This window comes from Procambarus clarkii, chromosome 51 (assembly GCF_040958095.1).
Source record: "Procambarus clarkii isolate CNS0578487 chromosome 51, FALCON_Pclarkii_2.0, whole genome shotgun sequence".
Classification (NCBI taxonomy): domain Eukaryota; kingdom Metazoa; phylum Arthropoda; class Malacostraca; order Decapoda; family Cambaridae; genus Procambarus; species Procambarus clarkii.
This window is the reverse complement of record NC_091200.1, coordinates 13577360-13604688: the sequence shown is the minus strand read 5'-3', so window position 1 is coordinate 13604688 and position 27329 is coordinate 13577360. Positions and strand designations below refer to the sequence as shown.

Here is a 27329-nt window from a genome sequence, read left to right as displayed (position 1 = left end):
TACTTATCTCTCTCATCTCATTTTTCTCTTGTAATGTATCTTTCTCATTTATCAATTCTGATTGAAATTACCTACTTAAAATTATCTGCTAGATTAAGGACCTGCCCGAAACGCTGCGCGTACTAGTGACTTTACAAGAATGTAAATACTGTACTATCCAATGTATTCTCACAAACCCAATGTACCTGTACCTTCTTGTATATATATACATAAAAAAATAAATAAATATATAAATATAGAGAATGTGAGCGACCTTAGATGTATTTTATTGTGGTAGGCCCCTGAATGTGAAGAAAATATGTTGTGATAATTAAATAGTTTAAATTATAACGTTAGTTATATAGGTTTGGTTTAATTTTTTTTTTTTTTATATATCTAATGTAAGTTATACACATGTTGGTTCTTATCGGAAAATGGCGGATGATTGAGTCCCTGCCAGACGTAAGAGCATTTGGGGCTCCGAGATATATTAGACATATTGTGGCGATTTTTTTGTAGATATGTAAAGCTAGGATGTTACAGTTATACTAGGAATTGAATGTTGGCAATTAAATATAGTAGTAGAGGTTAAGTAAGTGGTTACTGGAGGATCTGTTGGACCAAACCAGCACCAAGGGCAGGGAGGAGGCTGCCAGAGCTCCTTCTTCTCCCCCCTGGGCGCGGAGGTGGCCGGTAACGCTTGTGGGCCTCTATTCGTCCTCTCACAGGCTCCCAAGTGTAACAATCAATATTCCCCAAATACAATTCTGATCCAATTTCTAAGGTTACACGTCACACCAGAAGATTCATAGTTCACTAAGTTAAGTAACTTGACATAGTTTATATTGGCATAATCTACGTTTCCATTGAGTAATTTCTTCTTCAAGTATGACTAACTTATCTATTACTTAAATTTCTATAGTTTCCAAATTTTTACTTTTACTGTGCTGTAGACTTTAGTCACATGATGTATATAGCCGGCCACCATCCACTAGCAACTCCACCAGTCATCAACAGCTGGCCACCATCCACTAGCAACTCCACCAGTCATCAACAGCTGGCCACCATCCACTAGCAACTCCACCAGTCATCAACAGCTGGCCACCATCCATTAGCAACTCCACCAGTCATCAACAGCTGGCCACCATCCACTAGCAACTCCACCAGTCATCAACAGCTGGCCACCATCCACTAGCAACTCCACCAGTCATCAACAGCTGGCCACCATCCACTAGCAACTCCACCAGTCATCAACAGCTGGCCACCATCCACTAGCAACTCCACCAGTCATCAACAGCTGGCCACTTTCCACTAGCAACTCCACCAGTCATCAACAGCTGGCCACTTTCCACTAGCAACTCCACCAGTCATCAACAGCTGGCCACCATCCACTAGCAACCCCAAAAGTCATCACCCGGTACCCACACATCACCGGAGAAGAGGCTGGAGGTCCTGATCTCGAGGCTCTCGGCGTAGCAGCAGCTGGCGCCGTCACAGTCGCGGGTCTGGCCGGAGATGCGGAAGAAGGAGAAGCTGACACTCGGGGTGTAGCACTCTGGAGCCACGATCCACTTGACGCATTTGACACCTGAGAGCACACGCAGATGGTCAAACACATTATGGTTGATGGTGACACATATGCTGATTGGTATTGATTAAAATGAAGTTAAAAAAGTGTCCACTTCTAGTTTTTGTTGATGTTAAGTAACAATCGCTGTCATCCCATTTCTTGAGCATCCTTGGCACTCAAGTGACTGAGCAGCCACCCTCTTAGGGCCACCACCTCCCTAAGGACCACCACCTCTCTCCTAAGGGCCGCCTCCCTTCTAAACGCCTCCACCCCCCTTAGGGCCAGTACCATCAAGCATCTTCACCATCATCAAACATCAGTCCACTTATGGATGTCAACCAACAAACTAACACTGAACATAGAAAAGACCTGCTACATCTTATTTGGTAGCAAATCTACAAATGCAATTCAGCTTCAGATAGACAATGTAAACATTAATAATAAAAATGATGGAAAGTTTTTTGGCCTATTCCTAGACACGAGACTCAACTTCAGCACCCACATACAACTATACAACACGTAACTAAGAAAGTCTCTAAAACAGTTGGTATACTCTCCAAAATCAGATATTATGTACCTAACTCTGCTCTCATCTCTCTATATTATGCACTAATCTATCCCTATCTTAATTATGGTATCTGTGCATGAGGTTCAACCACTGCAAACCACCTCAAGTCCATCATCACCCAGCAAAAATCTGCTATCAGAATCATAACAAATTCTGCTTTCAGACAGCACTCAGCCCCCTTGTTTAACTCCCTAAACATGCTAAACATAATCTCACTCCACATATTCTCTTGTGTCAACTACATTTACAAAACCCTGTTCTTAAATGCAAATCCTGCTCTGAAACTCTTCCTGGACAGATGTAATAGGACCCATTATCACCACACCAGAAATAAATATCTCTTTGATATCCCCAGAGTCAAACTTAATTTGTGTAAACACTCTAGGCAAATAAAGGGACCCAGTCTATGGAACTCATTCCCTAATGAATTGAAAAGTTGTCCAACTTTTGCATCATTCAAAAACAGAACTAAAAAGTACCTAATTTCATTTTCATAGTTGTATATCTTGTTGCTTTAAAATTACACTTTATCTATTGCTACTCAATCTCCCAATCTTTATGTACTCAATCCGAACAGCTTTACCATTGTGATCATTGCTGTCTTCTTATATGTGCTATCAATCTGCTGTATGGCACCTATTAAGTTTGTTTAAATTACCAATCAACCTGTCAATGTAATCAGAGTTTTAATATACCAATGTGCTTTAATATACTTACTAATCTCTCTCATCTCATTTTTTTCTTGCAATGTATCTGTTATCATTTTATTAATTCTGCTAGAATTTACCTACTTAAAATTATTTGTTAGATTCAGGACCTGCCCGAAACGCTGCACGTACTAATGGCTTTACAAGATTGTAAATACTATGCTATGTATTCTCACAAACCCAATGTACCTTCTTGAATATAAATAAATAAATAAATATATAAATAAACAGCATCAACATTTGCCCGAAACACTGTGCGTACTAGTAGCTTTACAAGAATGTAAACACATCATGCTATGTACTCTCTCATAAACCCAATGTAACTTCTTGTATATTGTGAGGATAATCTCCTTCAAGAGAGATTTTGCCTGCTCTTTCCTGCATCATGTTACTTCAGTACATCTACAACATCTAGATACTACAATCAAGAGTAGTATATATTTAGTAGAGTACGTTTCTACATGGAGTATACGTACCCTACACTCGCTCTCCACCTCCCCCTCCTCGCTGTCGCCACACCACCCTCATCGATCACCAAACTAACACTTCCAGCCAGAACGCTTCCCATTGGTGAATCGGCGACTCCACTCGACTTCACCGCCATCTGCATAGCCGATGACTGAACGTGCACGAGCCGTTGGATTTAGAATATTCTGTGCTTTTAAGGCTGATACATCTATCTAGTATACGCTCTGTGTAATAGTGGAGGTTTTCAACCAGCCAATATTCTCAGCACCTTTTAATTCATTTTTTGTCTTGTTCATTGTAGAGTAACGTAACCATTGTTTTATTTTATATTATTTTTTAACTTTGTAATTTTGTTTAATTCGCACTGTACATAGCCAAGGGATTATCTTTGTTCATATTTGTTTCAAGTCAATTAAAGTTTAATTGTTCATACGATTTGTTTTGAGTGTTTTTCCCTTTTACTTGACCACAGGAGGCAACAGCCAAGCAGTCAACTTTTTTTTTGTAAATGTAATTGGCATTGACACCAGCCATTGGGAGGACTGCCGTACACCTACATTTTCTCCATCACTATATATATATATATATATATATATATATATATATATATATATATATATATATATATATATATATATATATATATATATATATATATATATATATATATATATATATATAATGTCGTACCTAGTAGCCAGAACGCACTTCTCAGCCTACTATGCAAGGCCCGATTTGCCTAATAAGCCAAGTTTTCATGAATTAATTGTTTTTCGACTACCTAACCTACCTAACCTAACCTAACCTAACTTTTTTGGCTACCTAACCTAATCTAACCTATAAAGATAGATTAGGTTAGGTTAGGTAGGGTTGGTTAGGTTTGGTCATATATCTACGTTAATTTTAACTCCAAAACAAAAAAATTTACCTCATACATAATGAAATGGGTAGCTTTATCATTTCATAAGAAAAAAATTAGAGAAAATATAATAATTCAGGGAAACTTGGCTTATTAGGCAAATCGGGCCTTGCATAGTAGGCTGAGAAGTGCGTTCTGGCTACTAGGTACGACATATATATATAATATAATCTTTGGACAACACCCACCAGTGGGCCTCGAACCCCGAAAGCACAACTACCTTCCAGTAGCTGCCATAACTAGTATGCCTTAACCCACTACACCACATCAGACCCTTAAAAGAAGTAGAAATTTCGAGGTATATATACACCTCAAATATCCCCACTTCCCAAGGGCACCAGATAAGTGAGGGGTTACTATACGTTTTTCATCAAGCCACTGTTAATGTGGGAGAACTCGTGTCCATGCTCATGAGCATGGACACGTGTCTCACGTGTCCATGCTCATGAGTATGGACACGAGTTCTCCCACATTAACAGTGGCTTGATGAAAAACATATAGTAACCCCTAACTTATCTGTTGCCCTTGGGAAGTGGGGATATTTGAAGTGTATATATACCTCGAAATCTCTACTTCTTTTAAGGGTCTGATAAGTTATGGCAGCTTGTTACGACGCTGGGTTCCTCAGCTGGAAACCACAGGTCAAATTGAGCTAAATAAACTACTTTATATTATTTGGGACGCATGGCGAGGTGTCTTTGTTGTATCTTCCCTGCCAGACGTAAGATGATTCTTGTTTCCCACAGAGCATTTAAAGACTGAGCTTGGGGTTGATTATTAAGTAATGAAATAGGCATCAACTATGTTTACAAATGATTAGAAAGTATTAGTAAAGTAGATCTGAGTAAACTGGAATATAGGGCTGCTGTACGAAAAGCTGAGTAATCGGCCGGCAGCGAATCAGCTGGAGAGAGCTGAGCATTGTGGATAGCTTCCTTCTCTGGGCTGGCGTCGTGGTGAAAAGAACCTCCTCCCCTTCCTCTTGCTTCTCTTACCTATTTCTGTGTCTAGATTACCAAGATAAGTATACTGTATTGTCCTCATTCTCTGGCATAAGCATGTTCTATGTGTAAAGTAGTACTGTGTAGCATTCATGAGGTGATCACTAGTGTTTATATCCCTAAGTTACTCTAAGGGGGTCCCAGTGGAACCACGAGGGCTCCAGTAGTACCAGTAAGCTACTTAGAGTCCTTGCAAGTGTCCCTTGCCATTAAACTTTACCCTAGCTTGTGCTATTGTAAAACCTTGTATCCTGCTTATGTGGACCAAGGCTTTTAACGTAAGATAGTGTGGTAAAGTAATTATTGTTATTGGTGTGAATGTATATGGGGGTTGTTAAGGGGTTAATAAATAAGTTAGTTTTAAAGGAGTATCCATTCTTCCTGTGTAGGAGATCTATGATCTACCTCTAGGCGGACATTGTCTTGTAGCCAATTAATTATCACAGGTTTTATCTTATTGGGGGCCGGGCCTTTAAGATCTCCATTACTTTGGGTACATCTTGTTTCGAACTACTGACCCTACTCATAATTATTACTAGATCCCCCATAGCAGCACCTTTTAAAATTATAACACAGCTACTGGAAGGTAGTTGTGCTTTCTGGGTTCGAGGCCCACTGGTGGGTGTTGTCCAAAGATTGTTAATCTTCACTTGTGGTTTATGCAAGTATAGTCTTATAGCATGGACACGAGTTCTCTCACATTAACAGTGGCTTGATGAAAAACGCAGAGTAACCTCTCACTTGTCTAGTGCCGTCGGGAAGTGGAGATATTTGAGGTGTATATATATCTCGAAGTCTCTACTTCTTTTGTAGGGTCTGATGGTGTAATGGGTTAAGGCGTACTAGTTATGGCAGCTACTGGAAGGTAGTTGTGCTTTCTGGGTTCGAGGCCCACTGGTGGGTGTTGTCCAAAGATTGTTAATCTTCACTTGTGGTTTATGCAAGTATAGGCTTATAGCATGGACACGAGTTCTCTCACATTAACAGTGGCTTGATGAAAAACGCAGAGTAACCTCTCACTTGTCTGGTGCCCTCGGGAAGTGGAGATATTTGAGGTGTATATATATCTCGAAGTCTCTACTTCTTTTGTAGGGTCTGATGGTGTAGTGGGTTAAGGCGTACTAGTTATGGCAGCTACTGGAAGGTAGTTGTGCTTTCTGGGTTCGAGGCCCACTGGTGGGTGTTGTCCAAAGATTATTAATCTTCACTTGTGGTTTATGCAAGTATAGTCTTATAGCATGGACACGAGTTCTCTCACATTAACAGTGCCTTGATGAAAAACGCAGAGTAACCTCTCACTTGTCTAGTGCCCTCGGGAAGTGGAGATATTTGAGGTGTATATATATCTCGAAATCTCTACTTCTTTTGTAGGGTCTGATGGTGTAGTGGGTTAAGGCGTACTAGTTATGGCAGCTACTGGAAGGTAGTTGTGCTTTCTGGGTTCGAGGCCCACTGGTGAGTGTTGTCCAAAGATTGTTAATCTTCACTTCTGGTTTATGCAAGTATAGGCTTATAGCATGGACACGAGTTCTCTCACATTAACAGTGGCTTGATGAAAAACGCAGAGTAACCTCTCACTTGTCTAGTACCCTCGGGAAGTGGAGATATTTGAGGTGTATATATATCTCGAAGTCTCTTCTTCTTTTGTAGGGTCTGATGGTGTAGTGGGTTAAGGCGTACTAGTTATGGCAGCTACTGGAAGGTAGTTGTGCTTTCTGGGTTCGAGGCCCACTGGTGGGTGTTGTCCAAAGATTGGTAATCTTCACTTGTGGTTTATGCAAGTATAGGCTTATAGCATAGACATGAGTTCTCTCACATTAACAGTGGCTTGATGAAAAACGCAGAGTAACCTCTCACTTGTCTAGTGCCCTCGGGAAGTGGAGATATTTGAGGTATATATATATCTCAAAGACTCTACTTCTTTTGTAGGGTCTGATGGTGTAGTGGGTTAAGGCGTATTAGTTATGGCAGCTACTGGAAGGTAGTTGTGCTTTCTGGGTTCGAGGCCCACTGGTGGGTGTTGTCCAAAGATTGTTAATCTTCACTTGTGGTTTATGCAAGTATAGGCTTATAGCATGGACACGAGTTCTCTCACATTAACAGTGGCTTGATGAAAAACGCAGAGTAACCTCTTACTTGTCTAATGCCCTCTGGAAGTGGAGATATTTGAGGTGTATATATATCTCGAAGTCTCTACTTCTTTTGTATGGTCTGATGTTGTAGTGGGTTAAGGCGTACTAGTTATGGCAGCTACTGGAAGGTAGTTGTGCTTTTTGGGTTTGAGGCCCACTGGTGGGTGTTGTCCAAAGATTGTTAATCTTCACTTGTGGTTTATGCAAGTATAGGCTTATAGCATGGACACGAGTTCTCTCACATTAATAGTGGCTTGATGAAAAATGCAGAGTAACCTCTCACTTGTCTAGTGCCCTCGGGAAGTGGAGATATTTGAGGTGTATATATATCTCGAAGTCTCTACTTCTTTTGTAGGGTCTGATGGTGTAGTGGGTTAAGGCGTACTAGTTATGGCAGCTACTGGAAGGTAGTTGTGCTTTCTGGGTTCGAGGCCCACTGGTGGGTGTTGTCCAAAGATTGTTAATCTTCACTTGTGGTTTATGCAAGTATAGGCTTATAGCATGGACACGAGTTCTCTCACATTAACAGTGGCTTGATGAAAAACGCAGAGTAACCTCTCACTTGTCTAGTGCCCTCAGGAAGTGGAGATATTTGAGGTGTATATATATCTCGAAGTCTCTACTTCTTTTGTAGGGTCTGATGGTGTAGTGGGTTAAGGCGTACTAGTTATGGCAGCTACTGGAAGGTAGTTGTGCTTTCTGGGTTCGAGGCCCACTGGTGGGTGTTGTCCAAAGATTGTTAATCTTCACTTGTGGTTTATACAAGTGTAGGCTTATAGCATGGACACGAGTTCTCTCACATTAATAGTGGCTTGATGAAAAACGCAGAGTAACGTCTCACTTGTCTAGTGCCCTCGGGAAGTGGAGATATTTGAGGTGTATATATATCTCGAAGTCTCTACTTCTTTTGTAGGGTCTGATGGTGTAGTGGGTTAAGGCGTACTAGTTTTGGCAGCTACTGGAAGGTAGTTGTGCTTTCTGGGTTCGAGGCCCACTGGTGAGTGTTGTCCAATGATTGTTAATCTTCACTTGTGGTTTATGCAAGTGTAGGCTTATAGCGTGGACACTAGTTCTCTCACATTAATAGTGGCTTGATGAAAAATGCAGAGTAACCTCTCACTTGTCTAGTGCCCTCGGGAAGTGGAGATATTTGAGGTGTATATATATCTCGAAGTCTCTACTTCTTTTGTAGGGTCTGATGGTGTAATGGGTTAAGGCGTACTAGTTATGGCAGCTACTGGAAGGTAGTTGTGCTTTCTGGGTTCGAGGCCCACTGGTGGGTGTTGTCCAAAGATTGTTAATCTTCACTTGTGGTTTATGCAAGTATAGGCTTATAGCATGGACACGAGTTCTCTCACATTAACAGTGGCTTGATGAAAAACGCAGAGTAACCTCTCACTTGTCTAGTGCCCTCGGGAAGTGGAGATATTTGAGGTGTATATATATCTCGAAGTCTCTACTTCTTTTGTAGGGTCTGATGGTGTAGTGGGTTAAGGCGTACTAGTTATGGCAGCTACTGGAAGGTAGTTGTGCTTTCTGGGTTCGAGGCCCACTGGTGGGTGTTGTCCAAAGATTGTTAATCTTCACTTGTGGTTTATGCAAGTATAGGCTTATAGCATGGACACGAGTTCTCAAACATTAACAGTGGCTTGATGAAAAACGCAGAAGAACCTCTCACTTGTCTAGTGCCCTCGGGAAGTGGAGATATTTGAGGTGTATATATATCTCGAAGTCTCTACTTCTTTTGTAGGGTCTGATGGTGTAGTGGGTTAAGGCGTATTAGTTATGGCAGCTACTGGAAGGTAATTGTGCTTTCTGGGTTCGAGGCCCACTGGTGGGTGTTGTCCAAAGATTGTTAATCTTCACTTGTGGTTTATGCAAGTATAGGCTTATAGCATGGACACGAGTTCTCTCACATTAACAGTGGCTTGATGAAAAACGCAGAGTAACCTCTCACTTGTCTAGTGCCCTCGGGAAGTGGAGATATTTGAGGTGTATATATATCTCGAAGTCTCTACTTCTTTTGTAGGGTCTGATGGTGTAGTGGGTTAAGGCGTACTAGTTATGGCAGCTACTGGAAGGTAGTTGTGCTTTCTGGGTTCGAGGCCCACTGGTGGGTGTTGTCCAAAGATTATTAATCTTCACTTGTGGTTTATGCAAGTATAGTCTTATAGCATGGACACGAGTTCTCTCACATTAACAGTGGCTTGATGAAAAACGCAGAGTAACCTCTCACTTGTCTAGTGCCCTCGGGAAGTGGAGATATTTGAGGTGTATATATATCTCGAAATCTCTACTTCTTTTGTAGGGTCTGATGGTGTAGTGGGTTAAGGCGTACTAGTTATGGCAGCTACTGGAAGGTAGTTGTGCTTTCTGGGTTCGAGGCCCACTGGTGGGTGTTGTCCAAAGATTGTTAATCTTCACTTGTGGTTTATGCAAGTATAGGCTTATAGCATGGACACGAGTTCTCTCACATTAACAGTGGCTTGATGAAAAACGCAGAGTAACCTCTTACTTGTCTAATGCCCTCTGGAAGTGGAGATATTTGAGGTGTATATATATCTCGAAGTCTCTACTTCTTTTGTATGGTCTGATGTTGTAGTGGGTTAAGGCGTACTAGTTATGGCAGCTACTGGAAGGTAGTTGTGCTTTTTGGGTTTGAGGCCCACTGGTGGGTGTTGTCCAAAGATTGTTAATCTTCACTTGTGGTTTATGCAAGTATAGGCTTATAGCATGGACACGAGTTCTCTCACATTAATAGTGGCTTGATGAAAAACGCAGAGTAACCTCTCACTTGTCTAGTGCCCTCGGGAAGTGGAGATATTTGAGGTGTATATATATCTCGAAGTCTCTACTTCTTTTGTAGGGTCTGATGGTGTAGTGGGTTAAGGCGTACTAGTTATGGCAGCTACTGGAAGGTAGTTGTGCTTTCTGGGTTCGAGGCCCACTGGTGGGTGTTGTCCAAAGATTGTTAATCTTCACTTGTGGTTGATGCAAGTGTAGGCTTATAGCATGGACACGAGTTCTCTCACATTAATAGTGGCTTGATGAAAAACGCAGAGTAACCTCTCACTTGTCTAGTGCCCTCAGGAAGTGGAGATATTTGAGGTGTATATAGATCTCGAAGTCTCTACTTCTTTTGTAGGGTCTGATGGGGTAGTGGGTTAAGGCGTACTAGTTATGGCAGCTACTGGAAGGTAGTTGTGCTTTCTGGGTTCGAGGCCCACTGGTGGGTGTTGTCCAAAGATTGTTAATCTTCACTTGTGGTTTATGCAAGTATAGGCTTATAGCATGGACACGAGTTCTCTCACATTAACAGTGGCTTGATGAAAAACGCAGAGTAATCTCTCACTTGTCTAGTGCCCTCAGGAAGTGGAGATATTTGAAGTGTATATATATCTCGAAGTCTCTACTTCTTTTGTAGGGTCTGATGGTGTAGTGGGTTAAGGCGTACTAGTTATGGCAGCTACTGGAAGGTAGTTGTGCTTTCTGGGTTCGAGGCCCACTGGTGGGTGTTGTCCAAAGATTGTTAATCTTCACTTGTGGTTTATACAAGTGTAGGCTTATAGCATGGACACGAGTTCTCTCACATTAATAGTGGCTTGATGAAAAACGCAGAGTAACGTCTCACTTGTCTAGTGCCCTCGGGAAGTGGAGATATTTGAGGTGTATATATATCTCGAAGTCTCTACTTCTTTTGTAGGGTCTGATGGTGTAGTGGGTTAAGGCGTACTAGTTTTGGCAGCTACTGGAAGGTAGTTGTGCTTTCTGGGTTCGAGGCCCACTGGTGAGTGTTGTCCAATGATTGTTAATCTTCACTTGTGGTTTATGCAAGTGTAGGCTTATAGCGTGGACACGAGTTCTCTCACATTAATAGTGGCTTGATGAAAAATGCAGAGTAACCTCTCACTTGTCTAGTGCCCTCGGGAAGTGGAGATATTTGAGGTGTATATATATCTCGAAGTCTCTACTTCTTTTGTAGGGTCTGATGGTGTAGTGGGTTAAGGCGTACTAGTTATGGCAGCTACTGGAAGGTAGTTGTGCTTTCTGGGTTCGAGGCTCACTGGTGGGTGTTGTCCAATGATTGTTAATCTTCACTTGTGGTTTATGCAAGTGTAGGCTTATAGCATGGACACGAGTTCTCTCACATTAATATTGGCTTGATGAAAAACGCAGAGTAACCTCTCACTTGTCTAGTGCCCTCGGGAAGTGGAGATATTTGAGGTGTATATATATCTCGAAGTCTCTACTTCTTTTGTAGGGTCTGATGGTGTAGTGGGTTAAGGCGTACTAGTTATGGCAGCTACTGGAAGGTAGTTGTGCTTTCTGGGTTCGAGGCCCACTGGTGGGTGTTGTCCAAAGATTGTTAATCTTCACTTGTGGTTTATGCAAGTGTAGGCTTATAGCATGGACACGAGTTCTCTCACATTAATTGTGGCTTGATGAAAAACGCAGAGTAACCTCTCACTTGTCTAGTGCCCTCAGGAAGTGGAGATATTTGAGGTGTATATAGATCTCGAAGTCTCTACTTCTTTTGTAGGGTCTGATGGTGTAGTGGGTTAAGGCGTACTAGTTATGGCAGCTACGGGAAGGTAGTTGTGTTTTCTGGGTTCGAGGCCCACTGGTGGGTGTTGTCCAAAGATTGTTAATCTTCACTTGTGGTTTATGCAAGTATAGGCTTATAGCATGGACACGAGTTCTCTCACATTAACAGTGGCTTGATGAAAAACGCAGAGTAACCTCTTACTTGTCTAATGCCCTCTGGAAGTGGAGATATTTGAGGTGTATATATATCTCGAAGTCTCTACTTCTTTTGTATGGTCTGATGTTGTAGTGGGTTAAGGCGTACTAGTTATGGCAGCTACTGGAAGGTAGTTGTGCTTTTTGGGTTTGAGGCCCACTGGTGGGTGTTGTCCAAAGATTGTTAATCTTCACTTGTGGTTTATGCAAGTATAGGCTTATAGCATGGACACGAGTTCTCTCACATTAATAGTGGCTTGATGAAAAACGCAGAGTAACCTCTCACTTGTCTAGTGCCCTCGGGAAGTGGAGATATTTGAGGTGTATATATATCTCGAAGTCTCTACTTCTTTTGTAGGGTCTGATGGTGTAGTGGGTTAAGGCGTACTAGTTATGGCAGCTACTGGAAGGTAGTTGTGCTTTCTGGGTTCGAGGCCCACTGGTGGGTGTTGTCCAAAGATTGTTAATCTTCACTTGTGGTTTATGCAAGTGTAGGCTTACAGCATGGACACGAGTTCTCTCACATTAATAGTGGCTTGATGAAAAACGCAGAGTAACCTCTCACTTGTCTAGTGCCCTCAGGAAGTGGAGATATTTGAGGTGTATATAGATCTCGAAGTCTCTACTTCTTTTGTAGGGTCTGATGGTGTAGTGGGTTAAGGCGTACTAGTTATGGCAGCTACTGGAAGGTAGTTGTGCTTTCTGGGTTCGAGGCCCACTGGTGGGTGTTGTCCAAAGATTGTTAATCTTCACTTGTGGTTTATGCAAGTATAGGCTTATAGCATGGACACGAGTTCTCTCACATTAACAGTGGCTTGATGAAAAACGCAGAGTAACCTCTCACTTGTCTAGTGCCCTCAGGAAGTGGAGATATTTGAGGTGTATATATATCTCGAAGTCTCTACTTCTTTTGTAGGGTCTGATGGTGTAGTGGGTTAAGGCGTACTAGTTATGGCAGCTACTGGAAGGTAGTTGTGCTTTCTGGGTTCGAGGCCCACTGGTGGGTGTTGTCCAAAGATTGTTAATCTTCACTTGTGGTTTATGCAAGTATAGGCTTATAGCATGGACACGAGTTCGCTCACATTAACAGTGGCTTGATGAAAAACGCAGAGTAACCTCTCACTTGTCTAGTGCCCTCAGGAAGTGGAGATATTTGAGGTGTATATATATCTCGAAGTCTCTACTTCTTTTGTAGGGTCTGATGGTGTAGTGGGTTAAGGCGTACTAGTTATGGCAGCTACTGGAAGGTAGTTGTGCTTTCTGGGTTCGAGGCCCACTGGTGGGTGTTGTCCAAAGATTGTTAATCTTCACTTGTGGTTTATACAAGTGTAGGCTTATAGCATGGACACGAGTTCTCTCACATTAATAGTGGCTTGATGAAAAACGCAGAGTAACGTCTCACTTGTCTAGTGCCCTCGGGAAGTGGAGATATTTGAGGTGTATATATATCTCGAAGTCTCTACTTCTTTTGTAGGGTCTGATGGTGTAGTGGGTTAAGGCGTACTAGTTATGGCAGCTACTGGAAGGTAGTTGTGCTTTCTGGGTTCGAGGCTCACTGGTGGGTGTTGTCCAATGATTGTTAATCTTCACTTGTGGTTTATGCAAGTGTAGGCTTATAGCATGGACACGAGTTCTCTCACATTAATATTGGCTTGATGAAAAACGCAGAGTAACCTCTCACTTGTCTAGTGCCCTCGGGAAGTGGAGATATTTGAGGTGTATATATATCTCGAAGTCTCTACTTCTTTTGTAGGGTCTGATGGTGTAATGGGTTAAGGCGTACTAGTTATGGCAGCTACTGGAAGGTAGTTGTGCTTTCTGGGTTCGAGGCCCACTGGTAGATTATATATATATATATATATATATATATATATATATATATATATATATATATATATATATATATATATATATATATATATATATATATATATATATATATATATATATATATATATATATGCGAACAAGCCTGAATGGTCCCCAGGACAATATGCAACTGAAAACTCACACCCCAGAAGTGACTCGAACCCATACTCCCAGAAGCAACGCAACTGGTATGTACAAGACGCCTTAATCCACTTGACCATCACGACCGGACATAATGAGGTGATAGCCGAGGCTATTTGAACCACCCCACCGCCGGCACTCGGATAGTAATCTTGGGCATAGCATTTTACCAAATCACCTCATTCTTTGGGGCACACGTGAGGAACACAAATGCGAACAAGCCTGAATGGTCCCCAGGACAATATGCAACTGAAAACTCACACCCCAGAAGTGACTCGAACCCATACTCCCAGAAGCAACGCAACTGGTATGTACAAGACGCCTTAATCCACTTGACCATCACGACCAGACATAATGAGGTGATAGCCGAGGCTATTTGAACCACCCCACCGCCGGCACTCGGATAGTAATCTTGGGCATAGCATTTTACCAAATCACCTCATTCTTTGGGGCACACGTGAGGAACACAAATGCGAACAAGCCTGAATGGTCCCCAGGACAATATGCAACTGAAAACTCACACCCCAGAAGTGACTCGAACCCATACTCCCAGAAGCAACGCAACTGGTATGTACAAGACGCCTTAATCCACTTGACCATCACGACCGGACATAATGAGGTGATAGCCGAGGCTATTTGAACCACCCCACCGCCGGCACTCGGATAGTAATCTTGGGCATAGCATTTTACCAAATCACCTCATTCTTTGGGGCACACGTGAGGAACACAAATGCGAACAAGCCTGAATGGTCCCCAGGACAATATGCAACTGAAAACTCACACCCCAGAAGTGACTCGAACCCATACTCCCAGAAGCAACGCAACTGGTATGTACAAGACGCCTTAATCCACTTGACCATCACGACCGGACATAATGAGGTGATAGCCGAGGCTATTTGAACCACCCCACCGCCGGCACTCGGATAGTAATCTTGGGCATAGCATTTTACCAAATCACCTCATTCTTTGGGGCACACGTGAGGAACACAAATGCGAACAAGCCTGAATGGTCCCCAGGACAATTAATTACTTGGATTAAGGCGTCTTGTACATACCAGTTGCGTTGCTTCTGGGAGTATGGGTTCGAGTCACTTCTGGGGTGTGAGTTTTCAGTTGCATATTGTCCTGGGGACCATTCAGGCTTGTTCGCATTTGTGTTCCTCACGTGTGCCCCAAAGAATGAGGTGATTTGGTAAAATGCTATGCCCAAGATTACTATCCGAGTGCCGGCGGTGGGGTGGTTCAAATAGCCTCGGCTATCACCTCATTATGTCCGGTCGTGATGGTCAAGTGGATTAAGGCGTCTTGTACATACCAGTTGCGTTGCTTCTGGGAGTATGGGTTCGAGTCACTTCTGGGGTGTGAGTTTTCAGTTGCATATTGTCCTGGGGACCATTCAGGCTTGTTCGCATTTGTGTTCCTCACGTGTGCCCCAAAGAATGAGGTGATTTGGTAAAATGCTATGCCCAAGATTACTATCCGAGTGCCGGCGGTGGGGTGGTTCAAATAGCCTCGGCTATCACCTCATTATGTCCGGTCGTGATGGTCAAGTGGATTAAGGCGTCTTGTACATACCAGTTGCGTTGCTTCTGGGAGTATGGGTTTGAGTCACTTCTGGGGTGTGAGTTTTCAGTTATATATATATATATATATATGCATGGTAGTGTTAGGCATCAGTGTTTGTGTGGTGTAACACTAATTGATTACACAATAGTCAGACTGTCATTGTCATTGTCTTTACACACACACAGGTCCTAGCAGCAGATCGGACAGCGTTCTGGAGTCGGTCGAGGCAGACACACATGGGACAGAATTTTGTTCACTTGATGCCTCTGTTCACGCAGCAGTAAATACGTACCTGGTATTTAGACAGCTGCTACAAGCTGTATCCTGGGTATGTGTGTTGGAAAGAAATATGCAGTGGATATGATAGAGCAAAAATAGGCCATGAGTCAGACCATTTGACAACCGACGGTTAGAAAGGCGAAGTCCAAGAGCTAACAGTTCTATACTACTGTCACAAATCCTAAATACAAATAGTAATTACACACACGCACACACACACACACTATATAGAATAAACGATATAAATATATAATAAAATTCATTTTTGCCGTTCACAATTTCAAAACTAGATGACAGGAGACATGTGTCTTGGGAGATGTGGTGACTGGCGGCTGGAAAGCCGGTGACCAAGAGCTGAAGTATATCTACAAAAGTTACTCACCTCATCACAAAATACACAGAATGGCAAATCGTCACTATACTTCATGTTGTCTACACAATAGTCACTATACTTCATGTTGTCTACACAATAGTCACTCTACTTCATGTTGTCTACACAATAGTCACAATACTTCATGTTGCCTACACAATAGTCACTATACTTCATGTTGTCTACACAATAGTCACAATACTTCATGTTGTCTACACAATAGTCACAATACTTCATGTTGTCTACACAATAGTCACTATACTTCATGTTGTCTACACAATAGTCACTATACTTCATGTTGTCTACACAATAGTCACTATACTTCATGTTGTCTACACAATAGTCACAATACTTCATGTTGTCTACACAATAGTCACTATACTTCATGTTGTCTACACAGTAGTCACAATACTTCATGTTGTCTACACAATAGTCACTATACTTCATGTTGTCTACACAATAGTCACTATACTTCATGTTGTCTACACAATAGTCACTATACTTCATGTTGTCTACACAATAGTCACTCATACTTCATGTTGTCTACACAATAGTCACTCTACTTCATGTTGTCTACACAATAGTCACAATACTTCATGTTGCCTACACAATAGTCACTATACTTCATGTTGTCTACACAATAGTCACTATACTTCATGTTGTCTACACAATAGTCACTATACTTCATGATGTCTACACAATAGTCACTATACTTCATGTTGTCTACACAATAGTCACTATACTTCATGATGTCTACACAATAGTCACTATACTTCATGTTGTCTACACAATAGACACAATACTTCACGTGTCTACACAATAGACACAATACTTCACGTGTCTACACAATAGACACAATACTTCACGTGTCTACACAACTCCGCCAACACCATCACTTAAACAGGAAAATGTAATTCTTGTGAGGCAGTCAGGGTAGTGACTGATAGTTACCAGCATCGTAGTTCCTGGGGTAGTTAGGTGAGGTGATTGTCCCAGGCTCCGTGATCATCTCAGAGCACGTGTCCAGGTGGTCGCCTGTGAGGGAGAGGGGAGTGGTTAGTGCGGCCTGGTGGTCGTGTGAGGGAGAGGGGAGTGGTTAGTGCGGCCTGGTGGTCGCCTGTGAGGGAAAGGGGAGTGGTTAGTGCGGCCTGGTGGTCGTGTGAGGGAGAGGGGAGTGGTTAGTGCGGCCTGGTGGTCGTGTGAGGGAGAGGGGAGTGGTTAGTGCGGCCTGGTGGTCGTGTGAGGGAGAAGGGAGTGGTTAGTGCGGCCTGGTGGTCGTGTGAGGGAGAGGGGAGTGGTTAGTGCGGCCTGGTGGTCGCCTGTGAGGGAGAGGGGAGTGGTTAGTGCGGCCTGGTGGTCGCCTGTGAGGGAGAGGGGAGTGGTTAGTGCCGCCTGGTGGTCGTGTGAGGGAGAGGGGAGTGGTTAGTGCGGCCTGGTGGTCGTGTGAGGGAGAGAAAAGTGGTTAGTGCGGCCTGGTGGTCGTGTGAGGGAGAGGGGAGTGGTTAGTGCCGCCTGGTGATCGCCTGTGAGGGAGAGGGGAGTGGTTAGTGCCGCCTGGTGATCGCCTGTGAGGGAGAGGGGAGTGGTTAGTGCGGCCTGGTGGTCGCCTGTGAGGGAGAGGGGAGTGGTTAGTGCGGCCTGGTGGTCGTGTGAGGGAGAGAAAAGTGGTTAGTGCGGCCTGGTGGTCGTGTGAGGGAGAGGGGAGTGGTTAGTGCGGCCTGGTGGTCGTGTGAGGGAGAGGGGAGTGGTTAGTGCGGCCTGGAGGTCGTGTGAGGGAGAGGGGAGTGGTTAGTGCGGCCTGGTGGTCGTGTGAGGGAGAGAAAAGTGGTTAGTGCGGCCTGGTGGTCGTGTGAGGGAGAGGGGAGTGGTTAGTGCGGCCTGGTGGTCGTGTGAGGGAGAGGGGAGTGGTTAGTGCGGCCTGGTGGTCGCCTGTGAGGGAGAGGGGAGTGGTTAGTGCGGCCTGGTGGTCGTGTGAGGGAGAGAAAAGTGGTTAGTGCGGCCTGGTGGTCGTGTGAGGGAGAGGGGAGTGGTTAGTGCGGCCTGGTGGTCGTGTGAGGGAGAGGGGAGTGGTTAGTGCGGCCTGGTGGTCGTGTGAGGGAGAGGGGAGTGGTTAGTGCGGCCTGGTGGTCGCCTGTGAGGGAGAGGGGAGTGGTTTGTGCGGCCTGGTGGTCGTGTGAGGGAGAGGGGAGTGGTTAGTGCGGCCTGGTGGTCGTGTGAGGGAGAGGGGAGTGGTTAGTGCGGCCTGGTGGTCGTGTGAGGGAGAGGGGAGTGGTTAGTGCGGCCTGGTGGTCGTGTGAGGGAGAGGGGAGTGGTTAGTGCGGCCTGATGGTCGCCTGTGAGGGAGAGGGGAGTGGTTAGTGCGGCCTGGTGGTCGCCTGTGAGGGAGAGGGGAGTGGTTAGTGCGGCCTGGTGGTCGTGTGAGGGAGAGGGGAGTGGTTAGTGCGGCCTGGTGGTCGTGTGAGGGAGAGAGGAGTGGTTAGTCCGGCCTGGTGGTCGTGTGAGGAAGAGAAAAGTGGTTAGTGCGGCCTGGTGGTCGTGTGAGGGAGAGAAGAGTGGTTAGTGCGGCCTGGTGGTCGTGTGAGGGAGAGGGGAGTGGTTAGTGCGGCCTGGTGGTCGTGTGAGGGAGAGGGGAGTGGTTAGTGCGGCCTGGTGGTCGTGTGAGGGAGAGGGGAGTGGTTAGTGCGGATAAGTCAGGATAAGGATTTGGGATGGGACAGGGGGGGGGAGGAATGGGTGGAGAGACGTTTGGAGAGAGTCAGAGGAAGAGAGAGATATACAAAAGGTATATTTGTATTGTGCTTGACGATATTTTAATTGTATAGTTTAGTAATTTAATTTACCAATATATCTGATACGCTTGTTAAACCTTGTAATGCATGCGGTAACTACCGTCGTGCACATTTACGTGTTTTTAGAACGTGTAAACTAAGCTTTCTTAGTTGCTCCATGTGCTAGACAACCTAATTCTCGGGATTAGCTTCATCATCCTTCTCTGTCTAATTTAAACCTAATGTAAATTAAAATTACATAATTTTAGAACCATAAAGCTCAGTGAATAAAGCTTACTATAAAGAACCATAAAGCTCAGTGAATAAAGCTTACTATAAAGAATCATAAAGCTCAGTGAATAAAGCTTACTATAAAGAACCATAAAGCTCAGTGAATAAAGCTTACTATAAAGAACCATAAAGCTCAGTGAATAAAGCTTACTATAAAGAATCATAAAGCTCAGTGAATAAAGCTTACTATAAAGAACCATTAAGCTCAGTGAATAAAGCTTACTATAAGGAACCATAAAGCTCAGTGAATAAAGCTTACTATAAAGAACCGTAAAGCTCAGTGAATAAAGCTTACTATAAAGAACCATAAAGCTCAGTGAATAAAGCTTTAAGGACTAGTGCTGTTGGGGCCCTCGCAATAACAAGTTCCTGGGAACAGTAACGTTACATTATTACTAATGCTGCTAAATCACAGTACCCACGTTACTGCTCATCATAGTGGACTGGACCTAGATTCACGAAGTTCCATGTATTTCTTCGTAAGTATGTATGCTACGAAGGGTCCTAAGTACCGGCTAAGAATGCGCCAAAGTGCAATTCAGAAAAGTGTACTTACGAGGATTTTTAAGTAATTCACTTAGGTCTTGCTAGATGTCACTAGGGCTTTTAGTTTGGCCAATCAGAGAGAAGGTAACATTTTTCATCTTACAACTGTAGCCAATCACGACGCTGGCATATCGGAGCTTATCCGTGATCACTTGCCAGTTATTTACTGGCAAGTGATCACTTATATTTATATTTATAATTTTCTTATAAAATTAGTATATTTCGAAGTAAAACTATGTTTATTTAACTTATAGAATCAGCGCCGACATTGTAGTAAACAAATATGTTATTTTTTTGTTTACCTACATAATTCTAAGAGATAGTGTGTAGCTTTCCTTGTCGCTCCCAAGATTTGAGAAGCGATGGTATATTTTTACGTATATATTTACCTAAATTTACCCAAGGGCCAATAACTATCTAGTGGCCTCGACGAGGACAGAAAGCCGGGGGCTTGTTAAATCCCGCCAATTGTCCTAATGATATTTTCTAGCTGGATTTTGGCATTTACGGCTTCAGCGCGTAGGCGGTTCCATGGGTTTATAACCCTCTTGGTGAAAAAAAAAACATGCTTTCAGTCCTATTGAGAGGACATACTCTTCAACACTATATCTGTGATTGCCCTGTTATCAGTGATTTCAGACCAAATGGTATGAGGTACTTTGAGCTCTGTAATTACTTTATACACAGGAATATTGGAAGATATTCTTGTGCTGTACCCAGATTTTGCTAGTGGGGGCTAATAGATCAGCCTTACATTTATTGTTCTCTCCTGATTCCATGTATGACTGGCCGTCCTTTGAGGTGGGATATTGGATGAGCTTACCTGGTTGATGGGGTTCTGGGAGTTCTTCTACTCCCCAAGCCCGGCCCGAAGCCAGGCTTGACTTGTGAGAGTTTGGTCCACCAGGCTGTTGCTTGCAGCGGCCCGCAGGCCCACATACCCACCACAGCCCGGTTGGTCCGGCACTCCTTGGAGGAATAAATCTAGTTTCCTCTTGAAAATGTCCACGGTTGTTCCGGCAATATTTCTTATGCTTGCTGGGAGGACGTTGAACAACCGGGGACCTCTGATGTTTATACAGTGTTCTCTGATTGTGCCTATGGCACCTCTTCTCTTCACTGGTTCTATTCTACATTTTCTTCCATATCGTTTACTCCAGTACGTTGTTATTTTACTGTGTAGATTTGGTACTTGGCCCTCCAGTATCTTCCAGGTGTATATTATTTGATATCTCTCTCGTCTTCTTTCTAGTGAGTACATTTGGAGGGCTTTGAGACGATCCCAATAATTTAGGTGCTTTATTGCGTCTATGCGTGCCGTATATGTTCTCTGTATTCCCTCTATTTCAGCAATCTCTCCTGCTCTGAAGGGGGAAGTGAGTACTGAGCAGTACTCAAGACGGGACAAGTACAACCATTGTGATGGGATTCCTGGATTTGAAAGTTCTCGTAATCCATCCTATCATTTTTCTGTCTGTCGCAATATTTGCTTGGTTATGCTCCTTAAACGTTAGGTCGTCAGACATTATTATTCCCAAATCCTTTACATGCTGTTTTCCTACTATGGGTACATTTGATTGTGTTTTGTACTCTGTATTATGTTTAAGGTCCTCATTTTTACCGTACCTGAGTACCTGGAATTTATCACTGTTAAACATCATGTTATTTTCTGATGCCCAGTCGAAAACTTTATTAATATCAGCTTGAAGTTTTTCAATGTCCTCAGCCGAGGTAATTTTCATACTGATTTTTGTGTCATCTGCAAAGGATGATACGAGGCTGTGACTTGTATTTTTATCTATATCTGATATGAGAATAAGGAAAAGCAGCGGTGCAAGGACTGTACCCTGAGGTACAGAACTTTTCACTGCACTTGGACTAGATTTTATATGGTTGACAGTTACTCGCTGAGTCCTGTTTGACAGAAAACTGAGTATCCAGCGTCCTACTTTACCGGTTATTCATATTGACTTCATTTTGTGTGCTATCACGCCATGGTCACATTTATCGAAAGCCTTTGCGAAGTCCGTGTATATCACATCAGCATTCTGTTTCTCTTCTAATGCCTCAGTGACTTTGTCGTAGTGCTCAAGTAGCTGTGAGAGGCACGATCTTTCCGCTCGAAATCCATGTTGGCCTGGGTTGTGAAGGTCATTGGTCTCCATGAAATTGGTGACCTGACTCCTAATCACTCTCTCAAATACTTTTATGATGTGCGATGTTAGTGCAACTGGTCTATAATTTTTTGCCAATGCTTTGCTCCCTCCCTTGTGTAGAGGGGCTATGTCTGCTACTTTAAGTGCATCTGGTATCTCCCCCGTGTCCAAGCTCTTCCTCCACACTATACTGAGTGCCTGTGCTACCGGCACTTTGCATTTCTTTATAAATATTGAATTCCATGAGTCTGGACCTGGGACCGAGTGCATGGGCATGTTTTCAATTTCTTTTTCAAAATTTAGTGCGCTCGTGTTTATATCAGCTATATTTACAGGGGTTTGAATATCCCGCATAAAGAAATTGTCTGGATCTTCCACCTTCATGTTGTTTATTGGAGTGCTAAACATGTCCTCATACTGCTTTTTTAGGATTTCACTAATTTCTTTGTCATCCTCCGTGTATGAACCTTCACTTGTACGAATAGGTCCAATACTGGCAGTGATTTTTTATTTTGATTTCGCATATGAGAAGAAATATTTTGGATTTTTCTTTATTTCCTGAATTGCTTCCTGTTCTAACTGCCTTTCTTCAGTTTCATATGAGTGTTTCAATTTCCGCTCGATTTTTTCAATCTCCCTATTTAAATTATTCCTTCTTTGACGGGAAATTCGTGTCTGCATAAGCAGTTCCGTTATTTTTTTCCTGCGTTTATAGTGTCGTCTGCGTTCTCTTTCCACGTTAGATCTCTTTCTGGCTTTCCTCAAAGGAACAAGTTTCAGACAGACTTGATACGCTTCTGAAGTCAGTTTTTCTATTCCTTCTGTAGGACTTGTATTATTTAGAACAGTTCCCCATGGAATGTTTGTAAGTTCCCTGTTTATTATCTCCCAGTCTATCCTTTTATTATTAAAATTGAATTTACTGAATAGCCCCTCTCGCTTTATCAACGTTTTAGGTCTATTCTGAGTATTGATGGTCGTTTGCACTTCAATGAGCTTGTGATCTGAGTATGTGGTATCTGATATCGTAATGTCTCTGATAATGTCTTCATTGTTCGTAAAAACCAGATCTAGAATATTTTCATTTCTCGTTGGCTCCGATATCTGCTGATTGAGTGAAAATTTGTCACAGAATCTAAGTAGTTCTCTAATCTGTGGTTGGTTAGATCCTGATAGATTTCCTGGTATAATATTATTGTTTGCTATTTTCCACCTGAGACTAGGCAAGTTGAAGTCACCTAGGAAGATAATATCAGGTATCGGGTTCTCCAAATTATCAAGGCTATTCTCTATTTTGCTTATCTGTTCTGTGAATTCTTCAGCCGTTGCATCTGGCGGTTTGTATATTAGTATAATCACTAAATTTATTTTCCCTATTTTTAATCCCAGTACCTCTACCACCTCATTTGTAACGTTTAGGAGCTCCGAGCATACAAGGTCTTCCCTAATATACAGACCCACTCCTCCATGTGACCTAATTTTCCTATCACACCTGTATAGGTTATATCCTGGAATCCAGATCTCACTGTCCAACAATTCCCCTGCATGGGTTTCTGTGTAAGCTCCAAATACTGCATTTGACTCTGTGAGGAGGCCATTTATGAACTGTACTTTGTTGTTTGTTCTTGTTTTCAGTCCTTGTATGTTGGCAAAGATGAATGAGGTTACTCTATTAGTGATAGTTTGAATGGGAGACTTTTTCGGCAAGTCCATTATTCGTGGACATAATGAGTTTGTTCTGACCAGTACTGATTGTTGTAGGGCAGTTGTCTGTCGTAGTTGTAGTTCCCTTTCAGTGGGTAATTGTATCTGTAATTCTGGAATGCAAGTGGATCTGGCATCCAGTTCCATACACTCTCCATGCTGCTCCTTTTGAATTCTCTGCCGGTCTGGTATAAAAAATTTATAGAGTTTCCTCCAAATTCATTATCCTGCTTGCCACTCTTTATGTAGCGTTCCGTGCCTTTCACGTGAAAGTGTGGGCAGCTGAGGTCATAGCATTTTCTGTCCTCCAGTGAGGTTTGGCACATGTCAGGATGGAAAAGCCTACATATTGATCCAAATCGACACTCACCTTTCCTAAGCATATTTAAACATTTTTTGGGATGTTGGTAACTGCATTCTAATCCTTTCTTATTACCAGCATATCTATGTCTGCATATGCCCTTTGCATAAAATTTGCATAAGTCTGTCCTTCTGTTCTGAATTGCTCTATCGGGAACCGTCGTAGTGTCTGTACCTATCGAGCAGTCAGTGCTGTCTGGTACACTTTCTAGTTTACTGTCCTCTACATCCTGGCCTACTGAGTCAGAGTTTACAACTTCCTGAGTTTCAGCCTCAGTTTCATCCCTGACTATAGCCTCCGCCCCTTGTATATTAGAATTGTTGTTCCTTTCCCACTCCTTCTGGATGGCTGGTAGGCTTCCAATGAATGATGTTTTCCGATCATGCGTCATGTTATCTAGAAGGTTTTTTAGGATATTCCAAGCTGGCAGGTCATTTTTACACACCCAGAGCAAGTGGCCAGCTCTCAGTGCCGTAGTGTTACTCACTCCTGTACAAGCCGAATGGAATCTAGTCTTACAGATATAACATTCAATTCCCGTTACCTTCGTCTTTAAGAAGTTGTTACAGTGGCCACAAATTTGTTTATTTACTCCCATATTGCCTACACTGTAATCTTTCATATAGAATAGGGTAGCAGCACATTGCTGTGTGTACCTAAGCTTGTTATTAAAAATAACTCAGTATTAAAGGTTTTAAATTATAGCTTGTATTATTATTATTACTAGTATTATTCTTATTAAATATAAATGTTAACCATGGATTATTAAGATCTCATATTGATATGTAATGTTAGTAATGTTAACAAAACCACACACTAGAAGATAAAAAGAGGACAACAATGTTATTAATATTTCTTGTGAATCATTAAATTGTGCAGTATGTCTCAATTTTCACTTCTTTAGGTATACATTAGAAAAAAATATGATAAACAACCCATAAATATTAGTTTCATTATATTTTTTATTTAAATAACTGGATCCATATTTTTAACAGCTGACAGGATTTGTTTTTACTCATAAGTGCATTATCTGTTAAACAAAATTTGGTTTATTGTTACACACAATGGTGCTACATAGCCTTCCCGGCTTGGTGCCTTCTTTTGAGAATTACTTACTTATTAATGTTACACACAGCCAAATTGTGTAACAGGAAGAGGTCTTGGACACAAATTTGTTCCATACTAAATGTAGAGGAATCAGCTGAGCATTCCTCAAATAAAATAAGCTACCTAAGCTTACAAAGTAAATAAAATAAAATAAATTAAGCATTCCTCAAATAAGTAGCTGCCTCACCTCACTGCCCTACTGCTACAAAGCCTTCCCGGCTCGGTGCCTTCTTTTGATAATTACTTATTGTTACACACAGCCAAATTGGGTAACAGGAAGAGGTCTTGGATCCCTACTTCCCCCTCTCTTTTTTAACAAGCTATAATAGTCCATATAGTCATTATTATAGAATTAAATATTCAATGAGAAAAGTTTGAAGTTTTTACACTTACCCTTACCTAACATCATTTGTGCAGCATATTTTTCTTTTATGTCTCACTCAGATTTAATTTCAAAATAAAACCAATGAAAATAAATTAAAAATGGGTATTTTTAGCTAAGGTACACCCTTACTACTAGGTGAACAGGGGCATTTGGTGGTAGTAAATGCTCCCATCAGGCAGGGCTCATCACCTTCTCTCATATTTCATGTTCACCAGTGTTTATTTACTTATTAACTACTGGTATAATATCTTGCTATTATAAAACTAATTCTAATATTATAAAAGACATATTTGCTACAACTTTCAAGCAGAGAATGCATATATAGTTAACACGAAGGACTCCGTCTTGATGAAACTCACCAGCTAAATTGTTTGTTTATAATAAAATCGATCCACCATGTTGTGTAGTAGAAAAAAATTGAGTTATATCCTGTTAACATAAAGCAACGAGTGGTCCAGAGCGCCCTTAGTTTGAGGCGGTGTACTTACGAAGATTTTTATATGTAAATGCCTACCTGAATACCGACGTAGCCGCTACGAAGATGCTAAGAAGAAAAACATTCGTAAGTACGTACGTAACTGCTTCGTGAATCTGGCCCCTGGTCAATAGAACGACGGCTCGGCACTTTATAGGGTCGGCGTTCGAGTCCTGATGATTCAAGTTGTTGGGCACTGTTCCTTCACTTTATCATCATATCCCAGCTGCTTTACCTGTTATCTCTTCCAGCTGCTTTACCTGTTATCTCTTCCAGCTGCTTTACCTGTTATCTCTTCCAGCTGCTTTACCTGTTATCTCTTCCAGCTGCTTTACCTGTTATCTCTTCCAGCTGCTTTACCTGTTATCTCTTCCAGCTGCTTTATAGTCCTACTGGTTTAGTGCTGCCTCTCCATACTTACCTTACTTCACCTATCCGTCTAATTTCGAACAATTATTTATTTTTTCTAGGTTTCAGATGCGAATTAATCATGATACTTTCCACAGTTAAATTTAGCAATTTAAATATTGTTAGTGTATATCTTGTTGGTACGTTGACTTTTTATAGGCATAGAACTATTCACTTATGAATAATGAGATGTATATGCCAATTTTCAGTCCAATTTGACAGTGAATGTGTGTTTTTTTGCAATAAAGTTGAATCTTCACATAGGTTTATTATTGCCCCTATTTTAGTGTCTTCGGGAAATTTACTTATGCTGCTGTTAATTTCACGTCAAATTCCTTTATATACATGGTGAGCAATGTAGGAGTTAGAGTGAGCCCAGGGACACTAAAGAGTGCAGCTCCAGGCCTGCTGTCGCCCGTGCTGTCGCCATTAGTGGTTTAGCAGCTTAGCAGTAAGTTTTCGTTTTTTTTCGAAATTTACTGCAAAGTTGCCATCCTTAAAAGGGTCCTCGGGTTAGACCTAAAAACTTACTGCTAAGTTGCCACCTGTTTTCGGGTAAAATTTTTTCAGAATTTCACTTACCGCTAAGATGCCACCTATTTTCCGGTTAATGTTTTAGTCCAGTTTAATACTGAATTATATCAGAGTCCAGTTTAAGATGAATTATTTCAGAGTCCAGTTTAAGATTAATTATTTTGGAGTCCAGTTTTAGTTAAAATCTGAATATTTTCAGTTTTACTTACACCTGCGGTATTTAAGTTATTACGGAGAACAAATGTGACCATTGTTATGATCTCAGCCTGCAGGAGAAACGAGTCT

At 42.2% G+C, this 27329-nt stretch overlaps 1 protein-coding gene across 1 annotated transcript in view; it reads right to left on the bottom strand.

The window, feature by feature from the left end:
- LOC123774647 (protein SpAN) overlaps window positions 1-27329 on the bottom strand; it is a 111805-nt gene that overhangs the window by 28584 nt on the left and 55892 nt on the right. Inside the window, exons 7-8 of the mRNA XM_069304034.1 lie at window positions 17261-17344; window positions 1405-1567 (exon numbers count right to left, since the gene is read on the bottom strand). Coding sequence (XP_069160135.1) covers window positions 1405-1567; window positions 17261-17344 — 247 coding nt within the window. The remainder of the gene's footprint in view (window positions 1-1404; window positions 1568-17260; window positions 17345-27329) is intronic.